Here is a 12,885-nt window from a genome sequence, read left to right as displayed (position 1 = left end):
TCAATAACCAACAACCATCAACAGTGTGGAGAGATGGCTGAGGAGTTAAGAGCGCTGTTCTTGTAGAGGACCTGGGTTCAGTTCCCCAGGTCACCCACATGGTGTCTCACAACAATGCATAAACCAGCCGCGGGTGTGTGTGTGTGTGTGTGTGTGTGTGTGTGTGTGTGTGTGATATCCTCTTCTGACTCAGTGGCTACCAGGCACACCTCCTCTCTCTCTCTCCCTCTCTTTCTCTCTTTCTCTCTCTCTCTCTCTCTCTCTCTCTCTCTCTCTCACACACACACACACACACACACACACACCACTGATCGCATAAATAAATCAAATTTAAAGTACTCCTCATCTGATCAAGAAGAAGGTGCTAGAACATGATGAGGCAGGGCAGGAATGACTTGGTGACCGGGTGACCATGTGGGAGAAAGGACACAGAGCTTAGGGTCTGATTTCCCCTAATTTGAGGGAATTGGGGATTGCATCTTTCAGCCCGAAGAGACCTGCAAACTGTAACAGGCGGTGTTGTTTGATACCATCGACCATGACCTGGGACTCCCGGAAACCAGATTTGGTTTCGCTGTGACCCAGTCACCTGATCCAGACGCCTTGAGCCTCTGTGTAAGTGCAGAAGATGCTTCTCGGCCAGTGTCTGCACAGCTGGGCAGCACGGTTCACGACCTGTGAATCATTCATGCTTTCGACCTATTCTAACGAGAACTTCACCCAAAAGCCTCAATTATTAAGTAGCAGGAGTCGGCTTTGCTGCTGCTAACTAGAAAAGCCACTAAAAAGCAAGGGATTTTTTTTTTAACTGAGATGTTTTTGTTTCTTAGAGATGACACACAATTGCTCTCAACACAAAACACATGCTTGCGGGGGGGGGGGGGTGCACACACTTTCAATCCCAGCACTTGGGATGCATAGGCAGGAGAATCTCTGAACTTTAGGCCAGCCAGGTCTATACAGTGAGTTCCAGAGGAGCCAGGGCTACACAGAGAAACCCTGTCCCGAAAAACCAAAACCAAGTCAAAAACTAAACCACCCCGAACCCCATGCACACAGAGGACAAAAGATACCCTGACAAATCAGACAAGGAGAACGCAAACATTGCCACCTGAACAGAGGCTTTTTAAGGCATGATGAATATATTTAATAGTGGCCACAATCGTGACCTCGAACTCTGAGCTAAACAACTTCTCTAGTGTGAGCAATATGCTAGGGTATCTTTTCATAGCAACAGGAAAAGAAACTAAGAAACATGTTGCTAGGGATGAGTTGGTTGTTATGGACTAACTTTGTCAAGCTGAATCAATGACGTGTGTGTTTGTGTGTGTGTATGTGTGTGTGTGTGTATGCCTATGGAAGCCAGAGGCTGACGTTGGTGTCTGCCTCAATCACTTTTCCCCCTTGAGATGAGACATGGTCTCACTTTGTGTCTCTGGCTGGCCTGGAACTCACTGAGACCAATATTCCTCTGCCTCCCAAATGCTGGGATTAAAGCCCTGCCCCACTCCACCCCACCTCAATCACTTTTCACTTTACAGTACTCTCACTTTGGAACTCACTGATTGGCCAATGAGCCCGGGATCTTCCTGTCCTACTTCCCTAGTGCTGGGATTACAAGAATGCATCTCTCTCTCTCTCTCCTTCTCCCTATGTATGCATGCATGAGTGTGTGCGCACATGTGTGTGTGTGTGTATCCTTGTCTGTGCATGCAGAGGCCAGACAATTCAGAGGCTTCGGTGAACCCAAATTTTGCCTGTTTAGCTACATTGAATGGCCAGCAATCCCCCAGCATCCACCTGTCCCCATCCCTTCTCCCAGCACTGTTTCTATTTCTAGCAAACAGTTTGGGACGGCAAACAGGAACCTTTGTAACAGTCAGGCCCAAACAGACAGGACTTGATGGGTCACTGATAGTTTCCCTAACTTTTTTCCACAATGAGCCTCATTTTGCATAGCTTGGGTCCTGGATCCCCGACCAGAGGCGACTAGGGAATGAGGAAATGACAGACACACGGACACAGAAGAGCTGGGATTGCATGGCCCAGGCTCTTGGATGGAAAAGCCTCAGCACACCTGTAGTTAGTATGTTTATTATAAACTGTTGAATAGGGAGGGGTTATTGCATACAGATAAACAAGGAAGTGGGGTTATTGCATACAGATAAACAAGGAAGTGGGGTTATTGCATACAGATAAACAGGGAGGTGGGGTTATTACGTACAGATAAACAGGGAGGTGGAGTTATTACATACAGATAGGCGGGGTTATTACATACAGATAAATCCTCACCTGGGGAAGGCTCTGCCGTCCCTGAGCCTCACCCGGGGAAGGCTCTGCCACTCCCATGGGATGAAGCACTGGTCCTTGCCATGGCTGTATCCGTGTCAGACAATGCACACTCATTTAGGATCACAGGTATGCACCACAGTGTCCAGCCATTACCTTCATTTTCTGTCAGGAAATTTGCTGACCCGGGCAGCACACAGTGGTAGTCAGATGCTGAAGAGGCCAGTCTGGGCTATACCTTTAGCAGGGTTTGGTGGTACCAGCCCCTATGCTAAGATTACAGGCAAAAATCCAAAAGGAGACCTGGAGAGATGGCTTAGTGGATAAGAGCACTGGTTACTTTTGTAGAGGAACTGGGTTCTGTTGCCAGTACCCACATAGTGGTTCTTGACTGTCTATAACTTCAGTTCCGGGGAATTCAATGCTCTCTTCCGGGGCACCGTTACACATGCAGGCAAGTGCCCCTATGCACACAATAAAAATAAATAAATATATTAAGACAGGCAAATCCATTTGAATCCAGCATTTAAGAAGAAGGAAACGTTGAGGCGGGTTTGGTGGTGCAAGCCTGTAATTGCAGCTACTCAGAAGGCTGAGGCAGGAGGGCTTAAAGTTCAACAAATATAGAACTTCAGTTTTTCGGAATGCAAGTTATTCAGTTTTAGCGCACAGCACACACAGCTGGCTCGACTGTCCTGTGTGCACACTTCAAAGAAGTGAGGAGGCTTGGGGAGATGGCTCGGGGGTGACGCCCCTGCTGCACAAGCGTGAGGACCCACCTATGAGGACAAGAACCTACATCAAAAGTTGGGTGTGGTGGCACACTTCTAAGCCCCGCCCCCCACTGGGGAGGTGCGGTCACAAGGATTCCTGGGAGTTGTCTGGCTGTAAGTTCTAGGGCGCTAGGTTCACTGAGAGACTACCAAAAAATGAAGTGGAGGGCAATCGAAACAGATACTGGACATTGACCTCTGTCTGCACACACGTGTGTGCACACAAACATCAAACATGTAAACACACGTATATTTTCTCCTCCCCCTCAGACACACACACACACACACACACACACACACACACACACACACAGAGTTAAGAAACTGAAGCCATGATCCGCAGGATTGCCATCCTTACTGGGACAACACAGAAAATATCATTTCAAAAAGGAAAACTGTTGGGTCTGGAACGGGCCTCAGCTGGTGGAGCATAGCCTAGCAGGCAGGAGGCCCGGGATCCATCCTCAGCATGGCACGATGGGATACACTAGAATCCCAGCCTCTGCTCTGGAGGTGGAGGCAAGAGGCTCAGAAGTTCGACGTCATTCTTAGGTGCGTGTGAGTGTGTGATCAGCCTGGAACAGATGACTGTGTCACACAACAAAAGTTAAAACGGGCACATTTTGTGTCATGTGTGGTTTCAGATTCAGCAGGGCAATGTCCAAATCAAGATGATGTTGGGAAAATTATGTGCTGGACAGTGGTGGCACACACCTGTAATCCCAGCACACAGAGGTGGGTGGATTGCTGTGACAAGGCCAGCCTGGTCTGTTTCAGGACAGCCAGGGATACACAGAGAAATCCTGTCTGGAAAAACAAACAAACAAACAAAACAAAAGAAGAAAGAGAAGAGAGAGAGAGAGAGAGAGGGAGGGAGGGAGGGAGGGAGAGAGAGAGAGAGAGAGAGAGAAACAATTATGTAACCAAGCCTTTGATGATACTGACTTTTGAGGTTTTCCACCTAGACTAATGTCAACCTCACACATCTGCACACATCCACTGAAGACAGACATTCCCAAACAGCAGCTGCTAACATCTGGGGAGTCTTCAGTTCACAGAGTGCCCACCCCGGCAGGTCTCCAGTATCTTTTCCACACTTCACCAGTTAGCTTCGTTTGCAGAACTGAAACCTTAGTTAATGCTTGTTGAGTTTTTTTTTCTTTGAATTGGCTGTTCCTCCCCACCTTTCTATAAATAGAAAAGAGAGAGAGGGAGTGAGCACGGTTTCATTACTAAGGTAAAGACACTCGAGCTACACACACTTGATCCTTGAACATGAAATCTAAGAGGTTGTAACGATCACAGTTTCAATCCTATAAAAGGCAGAGGAGACCCATCGGGTTTGTTTGTCGCTTGTTCTACAACTCTTCCCCCCCCTTGACTTTAAATCTAAATTGGTGAGTAGCCGGTGGGCCTACCAGACCCCGGGTCTCCTTCCCTACATGCGCTGTATTAGACGTGTAGATTTTCCACTCAGAAACTTGCCTGTTACACGGGAGGCCTTTCTGCAGCACGGGATAGTCTTTCACGGGGGTCTGCATTGTTGCAATTCTCTGGCTGATGTGTGACCAAGCTGTTGTGTTTATGACATGGTGAATTGTTTAAATGTCTCGTAGCTGCCTATGCTGGCTGATGAGGTAAGCACAATCTTTACGAGAAGATTGGGCCTTAAGAAAATAACTTTTATTTGGTTTTAGATTCTTTAAAGCCTGGGTCGTGCAGCTCAGACTGGGTTGGAGTTCATTATGTAGCCAAGGACGCCCTTGAACTCTTGATCCTCCTGCCTCCTGAGTGCTGGGGTCACAGGCGTGCACACCAAGCTCAGCTTGGTCTTTTGATTCCCCTCACACTTCAGTTTTGGAGTGAATTCAGGAGAAACCATGGAGACAAGAATGCTGGGAGTATTTTCTGTGTCTGGGTTTGGCTTGGTATTCTGTCCCATCACTTAAGAGGTGCTCATCATATTTTGAGATTCTGAAAACACACAGTGTTGGGCGAGACACTGAGAATGTGCATTCTTCCCCTGCCCATCTCCCCGTCACCACTGCTCACATCTCATTTGTTCTGTGTGGCCAGGTGGAACATGAGCATCACGGATGTGCTCAGTGCTGACGACATTGCGGCGGCCCTGCAGGAATGCCAAGGTGAAGGGGGACTGGAGGAGCAGGGCGTAGTGGCACTCTGGGGGCCAAAGCAGGATAACAAGTTCCGGGGGAGCCTGGACTACGAGTGACAGCTCGTCCCAGAATAAACACACTGGGCTAGGGTGCCCGCCTGGCATGTACAGAGACCTGGGTTCCATCCCAGCATGGCAAAGACGGGTGATACACACCTGCCTTCCTCACACTAGGGAAATGGAGCAGGAGGATCAGGAGTTCGAGATCATTCCTGGCTACACAGCCTGGACTACATGAATCCTTGTCTCAAAAACAGTCAAACAAGCAAAAGCCATAATAGAGTTGAAGGGAGACATGAGGCAGGCATGGATTCCCACCTCCAGCGAAGCAGCAAGGATTAAAATGTGACCTTTGCTGAGAGAGTCGCTGAATCCGTTAGTGGAACTGCTGCAGGTTAGACCACTAACAGGATAGGAATTTTGAGACCTGAGCTTGTGGCTATGTTTACATAAGAGGAAAGGTGTTTACTAAAGGAGAGGGAGAAAAGTCAGCGGGGGACGGGAATGCAGCTCAGTGGTAGAGTGCTTGCTTCACAAGCACAAAGTCCTGAGTTCAATTTGCAGTACTGGAAAAAAAAATCTCAGTAGAAAGGATGGGGTTATAGCTCAATACTAAGGGTCAGCCTGAGCTATATAGTGGGTTCCAGGCTAGCCACAAACAAACAAGAGTAAGTCAATGTATTTATTCTCCAGAGCCTGTTTGAATCCACTGTTTTCCACCAACCACAGCCGTGGTACTGTGGACTTGTGTGCAGTTTGCTGGGTGAGGAGAGATAGGGGAAGGCACAGAGCAGAGTCAGGGGAGGTGGGCAAAACCAAGTGGAGAGGGCAACCTGGGGCAGGGGGGACAAGGTGACATCACAGACCACCTAGTCTTGGCTCTCTGAGTCTAGCGAAAGTTAAGCATCCACGTAGCTCAAGTGAGGATAAGAAAGTACTTTAATAGCCTATGCTTCTGCCTCCCAGGCACAAATACAGAATGGGAGCCACCTAGAGTCAGGATAACCTCTCTGTTCTTTAGACCCAGACACTTTCGAACCACAAAAGTTCTTCCAGACATCAGGCCTCTCTAAGATGTCTGCCAGCCAAGTGAAGGATGTCTTCCGGTTCATAGACAATGACCAGAGTGGATACTTGGACGAAGATGAGCTCAAGTAAGCTGGGTACATGACTGGATGGGGCTCAGGTGCAAGGTACCCCCTGTGTGCTCGCCACTTTCTCCATGGCCAGTGCTGGCATTGGATATTTGTCTGCATTTCATAAAGAGTGTAAATTGGTCACGCTTTTACCCACATGGGGCACTAAATGTAGCGCTGGAGACGAGATACAAAGGGTGATTAGTTCAAGGGATTTCCTATGGCAAATGGAACTTAGCAAAGTTCTTAAAAATAGACAGCTGGCATTGGTTTCTATGGCAAAGGAAAATACTCTGCCACCCTTGCTTTGTCTGATGTTTGTGGCTGTCAGACACAGGGACTCGAGGAAGGAAGGAAGAGAGGGCAAAGGAAGGGGAAGGGGACAGGGAGGAAAGGGAGGAGGGGGAAGAGGGAGGGAGAGAGGGAGGGAGGGAGAGAGGGAGGGAGGAGCAGAGAGCACAGGGTCTTTCAGGAACTTGCCACCAGCCTTTTTGGGGGGGCGGGGGGTGCTGTAGGTTTTTCCTCCAGAAGTTCCAGAGTGACGCTAGAGAGCTGACTGAGTCAGAGACCAAGTCCTTGATGGCTGCAGCGGACAATGATGGAGATGGGAAGATTGGGGCCGATGGTAGGTCTGCGCCTGCGTGCAGTGTAAGACACATCGGCAGAGGGGGTACCCAAGGGGGCTTCTGGGATAAACCCCTTTCCTGACTTCTGATGAATTCAGTCTTCTCGTCTGCAGAATGGGATTGAGCAAGCATGCCAACTGTTCATAAACTTGTGGTATCACTGGGGATATAGTTCCCGGGTTTGGCACGTGCTTAGCATGTCTGAATTTGGTCCCCAGCACTGCCCTCCCCCAGTGCCCAGATTCTGGGATAGGGATGCTGAGATGGCTCAGTGAAAAATGTCTCTTGCTGCCAAGTCTGGCGACCCGAATTCAATCCCTGGCACCTCCATGGTGGGAGGAGAGAACCAGCTTCCAAAAGTTGTCTTCTGACCCCCACATGTACACACATAATTCTGGAAGGCAAGCACTGACATCAGTAATCCCGGCACTGTAGAGGCAGAGGTAGGAGGATTTCAGTGAGTTTGAAGTCAGCCTGGGCTACACAGGAAGCTCAAGGCCAGCCAGTGTTACAGAGTGCGACTCTGTCTCAACACACACACACACACACACACACACACACACACACACACACACAACCAGCACATGTATTAAACAGAGGACAGGGACTGGGAGGAGGGGCAGTCAACAGTGTTAGCTGCACAAGGGCTAGGACCCAAGTTCAGATCCGCATCATCAGCCGTGTTGAAAGCTGGGCACGATGGCATGCATCTGTGATAACAGCACCTGGTGAAGGGGGAAGCACGGAGACAGGCAGATCCTGGGGGCCTACTCACCACCCAGCCCACCCAAATTAGTCAGCCTAGGTCTCTGTGAGAGACCCTGTCTCAAAAAATATGGGGGAAGAGCAACTGAGGACAATGATGATGTTAACTTCTATCTTCTACATGTACACACATATACATGGGCACTTCACACACACACACCCTCACCCCCCCCCATGTACATACCACCACCATGACCAACACCACCAGCACCAGCACCACCAGCACCAGCAGAGACAATAAAGAACAAATAAGCCAGCTACTATTCATGACATCATCTACATGCAGAGTCTAGATTCAAATGTCATAAGATTGTTTCTGCTTGATTTTATCAAGCTGCCTACATTGTTTAGGTGATGACTCAGAGGCGGGTCAGGGGCATCCTGGCTGTGGCACTTATTAGCAACACTGAAATTGCTGACATACATTTGGCTGTCTGGGGCAGGGTCTCGTGTACAGCCCTAGCTGGCCTTGAACTTCGTCTGTAGCTGGAACTGACTTTGAATTCCTGATTCTCCTGCCACCACCTCCCCGGTTCTGTACTTTGGAGGCATATGTCACACACCCGCCCTTGATCCTTATTGAAATATGTTATCATAATTCACCACACGAGTTCACGCAGCTTTTGTGGGTCCTGGATAAAACAGCTCAGACAAAGAAAGCTTGATGCATTTAGACAGCAGCAGGAAGCCCGGCTTGGTGGCACATTGCATAATAGCAGCGTTTGGCAAGCTGTGGAGTGTGAGGCCAGGCTAGATCATTAATCCCGGGCTAGCCTTGGTTAGGGAAGTAAGACCTTTTCTCAAATTTAAAATGCTAATTTCCAAAAAGCCACAACCCTGAAAGATTCTGAGCAGATGACAGTTTCAATTTCACTGTGCACCAGCCACCGTGTATTAGTGTCAGGGCTTGAGAGATGCCAGGTGGGTAAGAAGGCCTCCTGCACAGGCATGAGGACCTGAGATCAGATCTCAGCGCCCATGTAGAAAGCTAGGCATGGCCACACACAGACCTGTAACCCTAGTGTGTCTGCAGTGGAGACAGGGGGACCACTGCAGTTTGCTGTCTTTGAGTTCACTTCAGGCTCAGTGAGAGACCCTGCCTCAAGGGAAGTAGGTGGATAGAGATAGTGCAGGACACCTGCCACCCTCCTCCGGCCTCTGTGGGCTCACAGCTATATATACCACACACACAAACTGAGAGAGAGAGAGAGAGAGAGAGAGAGAGAGAGAGAGAGAGACAGATACTCACTGACACACACACACATACATACACACAGACACAGATACACACAGACACACACACATACACACAGACACAGACAGACACACACACACAGACACACACCATTATCTCTCACAGAAAAGATGATCAACTCATCTTCTAGTAATATAAACTTTGGAGGAAGGCTAAGTAGGGCTCAGTGGAGGAAAATCTGTTTAAAGTTCTAGTGTGTTGAATACTATGTCTACCTCCTGGGTTTATCTGAGAAAAGTTCTAGTGTGTTGAATACTATGTCTACCTCCCAGGTTTATCTGAGAAAAGTTCTAGTGTGTTGAATACTATGTCTACCTCCCGGGTTTATCTGAGAAAAGTTCTAGTGTGTTGAATACTATGTCTACCTCCCGGTTTATCTGAGAAAAGTTCTAGTGTGTTGAATACTATGTCTACCTCCCGGGTTTATCTGAGAAAAGTTCTAGTGTGTTGAATACTATGTCTACCTCCCGGGTTTATCTGAGAAAAGTTCTAGTGTGTTGAATACTATGTCTACCTCCCGGGTTTATCTGAGATGAGTCAGACAACACACCACATGTTTACAGTGAACGATTATACCAAATTCCTAAATGTGATATTTCATTTGTATTTTAATAACTAAAGCTTGCCTGAGGATCACTAAAGATCAGAAAAGTAAACCAGCTGTACTCATCAGCCTTACAGACCAGGCAGTGGTGACACACATCCTTAGTCCCAGTGGCCACACTAGCTTGCCATAGAAACCAGGGGGTAGTGATGCACACCTTTAATCCTAGAACTAGAGAGGAATATAAAAGGGGAGGAGACAGCTCTTAGTCTCATTCTGAGATTTCTGGAGGCAGGATCGCCATTTCGGACTGAGGTGGAGGTAAAAGCCAGTGGCTGGCTGTTTTGCTCTTCTGATCCTCAGGCTAGCTCTATTTATTAAAATACAAGTAAAATGTCACTACATATTCCTTCATTGCTGGAGAAAGATGGCTGAGTTGAGCTCTAACCCAAGGGGCCGTAGATGTGGCGATATTTGTTAAATACAATTATGCACGGGGCTGGGGTGATGGGTCAGCAGACCTAAAGCATCCGCCATGCAAGTATAAGGACCAAAGTTCAGATTCCCAGGACCCATGTAAAACCTCAGGCCTCACTTGAGAAGTGGGGGGACAGGGATTCCTGGGGCCTTGGCAAGCTAGATTAGATGGATCAGTAAGTTCTGGGTTCACGCGAGAGGCCCCACCTCAATACATATGGTGGGAAGCAATTGAGGAATTGAGGAGGGCTCCTGAGGTCAGCCGTTGGCTTCCACCCATGACTATACATGTGCATCCACACACGCACACATACACATCCCACACACTGGCACATATATGCGTACATGCACACATATAGACTATGCCAAGAAAACAGTGCATGTTGCTGCACAGGCTTGCAACCCCACACCTGCAATGTGGAAGCCGAGGGATAAGTAGATATGTGGTTCAAGATTATCCTTGGCTCTACCGAAAGCTTGAGCTCAGTGGTCTACATTAGACACTGTCTCAGAAAATTATGTGCAGCAAACTAGACATTCAGCAAGCACCGACAACATCAGCACTTCAGAGACTGAGGCAATTTGAGACCAGCTGGAGCTGCCCAGGGAGACCCTACCTAAAAATGAATGCAGAAGGCAGGATGGGGTGCTGCAGACCCCCATTCTCACTGGTACTCATGGTGTCTTCCAGGCTTGTCCTGAATTGGACCATGCTTCTCCGAGAATTTGTTTCATTTTTTTCCTCTCTTCAAAACTCTCCAGGTGACAGCACCCATGCCAAACACTGAGTCTGTTCTCTCCTCTTCCTTTCTAGAATTCCAGGAAATGGTGCATTCTTAAAGCCCAAGTCTGTGGAGAAAAGAGTGGAAGGGGCATTCTGCCAGAAGGTCTCCAAAGCCCCGGGCCCAGGAAGCTCCCCAACCTATCCTGAACTAATGTCCTGAGTCCCCCTCCCCCAAGCGCTTCTGCAATGTGCTCCTTGCTTGAGGAAATGCAGTGGTCTGTGGCTCTTTATTCTTTGCTGGTGGTGGGTAGGCCCTGATGACTTCTGTAAGCTCCCCTAGCAGGCAATGCCTTTGAAAAAATCACCCAATAAAATCAGTTCTCATCATTGGCTGATGTGTGCTGTGACAAAATGTCTTTCAAACACGACTCCAGGAAGGACGGACTTACTGTGGCTCGCAGTTGGAAGGGACAGTCCATCATGGTGGCCGGATAAGGAGGCAGCTGGTCACATTGCCTCTTTGGTCCGGAAGCAGGAATGGATGTTCGTGGGTGCCCACCTCACCTTCTCCTTTTCCTTTGGTCTGGGACCCCGGTCCAGGGGATGGGACCACCCACATTTATGGTGGATGTTCTCACTTTATTTAATTAACCTAACCTAGATAATTCCTCACAGATGTGTCCAGAGGTTTGTTTCCTTGGTGATTCTAGATCCTGCCAAGCTGAAAATACTAACCACGAGAGGTTTCTGTTTTGTTTTACTTTGTGATAGGATTTCAAAATATAGCCCTGGCTGGCCTGGAGCTCCCTATGAGAGACCATGCTGGCCTTAACTCACAAAGACCCACCTGCCTCTACTTCCTCAGAGGTAAAAGGGATTAAAGATGTGCACCGTCACACCCAGGTACAATGAGTGGTTTTGCTCTTGTTTTCCCTTTTTTTCCTCCAGAAAGGTAGTGGGATGAAAGCAAGCAGGGACCAAGGGTTTTTCCAAAGATTTCAGGTGCCCTCAAACTCTGGATTGTACATGAGGGGACAGGAGAATTGGTTTTGTTTGTTTGTTTGTTTGGTTTGGTTTGGTTTTTAAAATAAGGAGGTTTTTTTTTTTTTTGGTTGTTTTGAGACTGTGTTTCTTTGTGTAGCCCTGGCTGTCCTGGAACCAGCTCAGAGATCTGGCCTTGAACTCAGAGATCCACCTGTCTCTGCTGGGATTAAAAACGTGCACCACCGCCCAGCCCTGGAATTTGGTTTCAAAAACATAGAAGTGTTGCAAATAGATATCCCTGTCCTGCTGGGAATTTATTCTCAGCCATCCAGCTAACTCTGAAGTTAGTATTTTTCGGAGACATTTTAGCCGGCATAAAGCCACACTCTTACGGGAGCCAGACACAGTGGGGCGTCCGTAATCCCAGTGCTCAGGAGATGGAACCAGTAGGATCAGGAGTTCAAGGCCAGCACTGGCTGTATATGGAGTTGGAGACCAGCTAGGGCTACATCTGTTCTCAGCCGGTAAAGACACTTGCTATCAAGCCTGATGACCCAAGTTCAATCTGCAGGACACACGGTGCAAGGAGAAAGAAGACCCCTGAGAGTTCTCCTCTGACCTCTGCACAGGGCTCCTCCCCAGCAATAAATCAATGTTAATTTAAAAACCACTCTTACACATTTGCTTTCTGCTGGCGGGTATAGGATTTATGGTGGTACACTATTTGCGTTTTAATAAATAAAGTTGCCTGAAGATTAGAATGCAAAGCAGCCCCACTAGTCATCCACACAGGCCAGGCCGCGGTGGTGGTGCACCGCTGTAATCCCAGCACTAGAGAGGAATAGAAGATGAGAGGTCTCAGGCTCAGCCTGAGGATTCCTGGAGGCAGGATCGCCCATTTCAGTCTGAGGTAGAGGTAAGGGCCCATGGCTGGCTGCTTTGCTTTTCTGATCTTCAACTTGAATCCTACTATCTGTCTCTGGGTTTTTATTATTCGTGTTACAGAGATTGCTATAAGAGAGATTTAAATACAAGCGAGAGAAGGCAGAACAGCTGGACTGGGGTATAAAGCTTAGTTAGAGTGCTTGCAGTTACAGCTCAACACAGCATTTGGAAGTTGGCTTGGCTTTTTCCTC

At 48.2% G+C, this 12,885-nt stretch overlaps 1 protein-coding gene across 1 annotated transcript; it reads left to right on the top strand.

Annotated features, from left to right (window-relative positions):
* The first annotated feature begins 5,145 nt into the window (after window positions 1-5,145).
* Window positions 5,146-10,881, top strand: LOC121465139 (oncomodulin). Its single transcript, XM_041678324.1, has 4 exons — window positions 5,146-5,206; window positions 6,260-6,392; window positions 6,890-6,999; window positions 10,856-10,881. The coding sequence occupies exons 1-4, from the start codon at window positions 5,146-5,148 to the stop codon at window positions 10,879-10,881; spliced, it is 330 nt and encodes a 109-aa protein (XP_041534258.1).
* Window positions 10,882-12,885: the final 2,004 nt, after the last annotated feature.

Source organism: Microtus oregoni, unplaced genomic scaffold (assembly GCF_018167655.1).
Source record: "Microtus oregoni isolate MIOR12 unplaced genomic scaffold, Mior012 000029F_ref0000214, whole genome shotgun sequence".
Taxonomy (NCBI): domain Eukaryota; kingdom Metazoa; phylum Chordata; class Mammalia; order Rodentia; family Cricetidae; genus Microtus; species Microtus oregoni.
Note: the sequence above shows the minus strand (reverse complement) of the source record. Positions and strands in the feature narration are given on the sequence as shown.

What these genes read in the sequence shown, in the direction of transcription:
- LOC121465139 (XM_041678324.1), top strand. Translation starts at nt 5,146, where the DNA reads ATGAGCATCACGGATGTGCTCAGTGCTGACGACATTGCGGCGGCCCTG. An exon ending in GGCCCTGCAGGAATGCCAAG is followed by an intron (nt 5,207 to 6,259) that starts GTGAAGGGGGAC and finishes TCTGTTCTTTAG; the next exon opens with ACCCAGACACTTTCGAACCA. An exon ending in TTGGACGAAGATGAGCTCAA is followed by an intron (nt 6,393 to 6,889) that starts GTAAGCTGGGTA and finishes GGGGTGCTGTAG; the next exon opens with GTTTTTCCTCCAGAAGTTCC.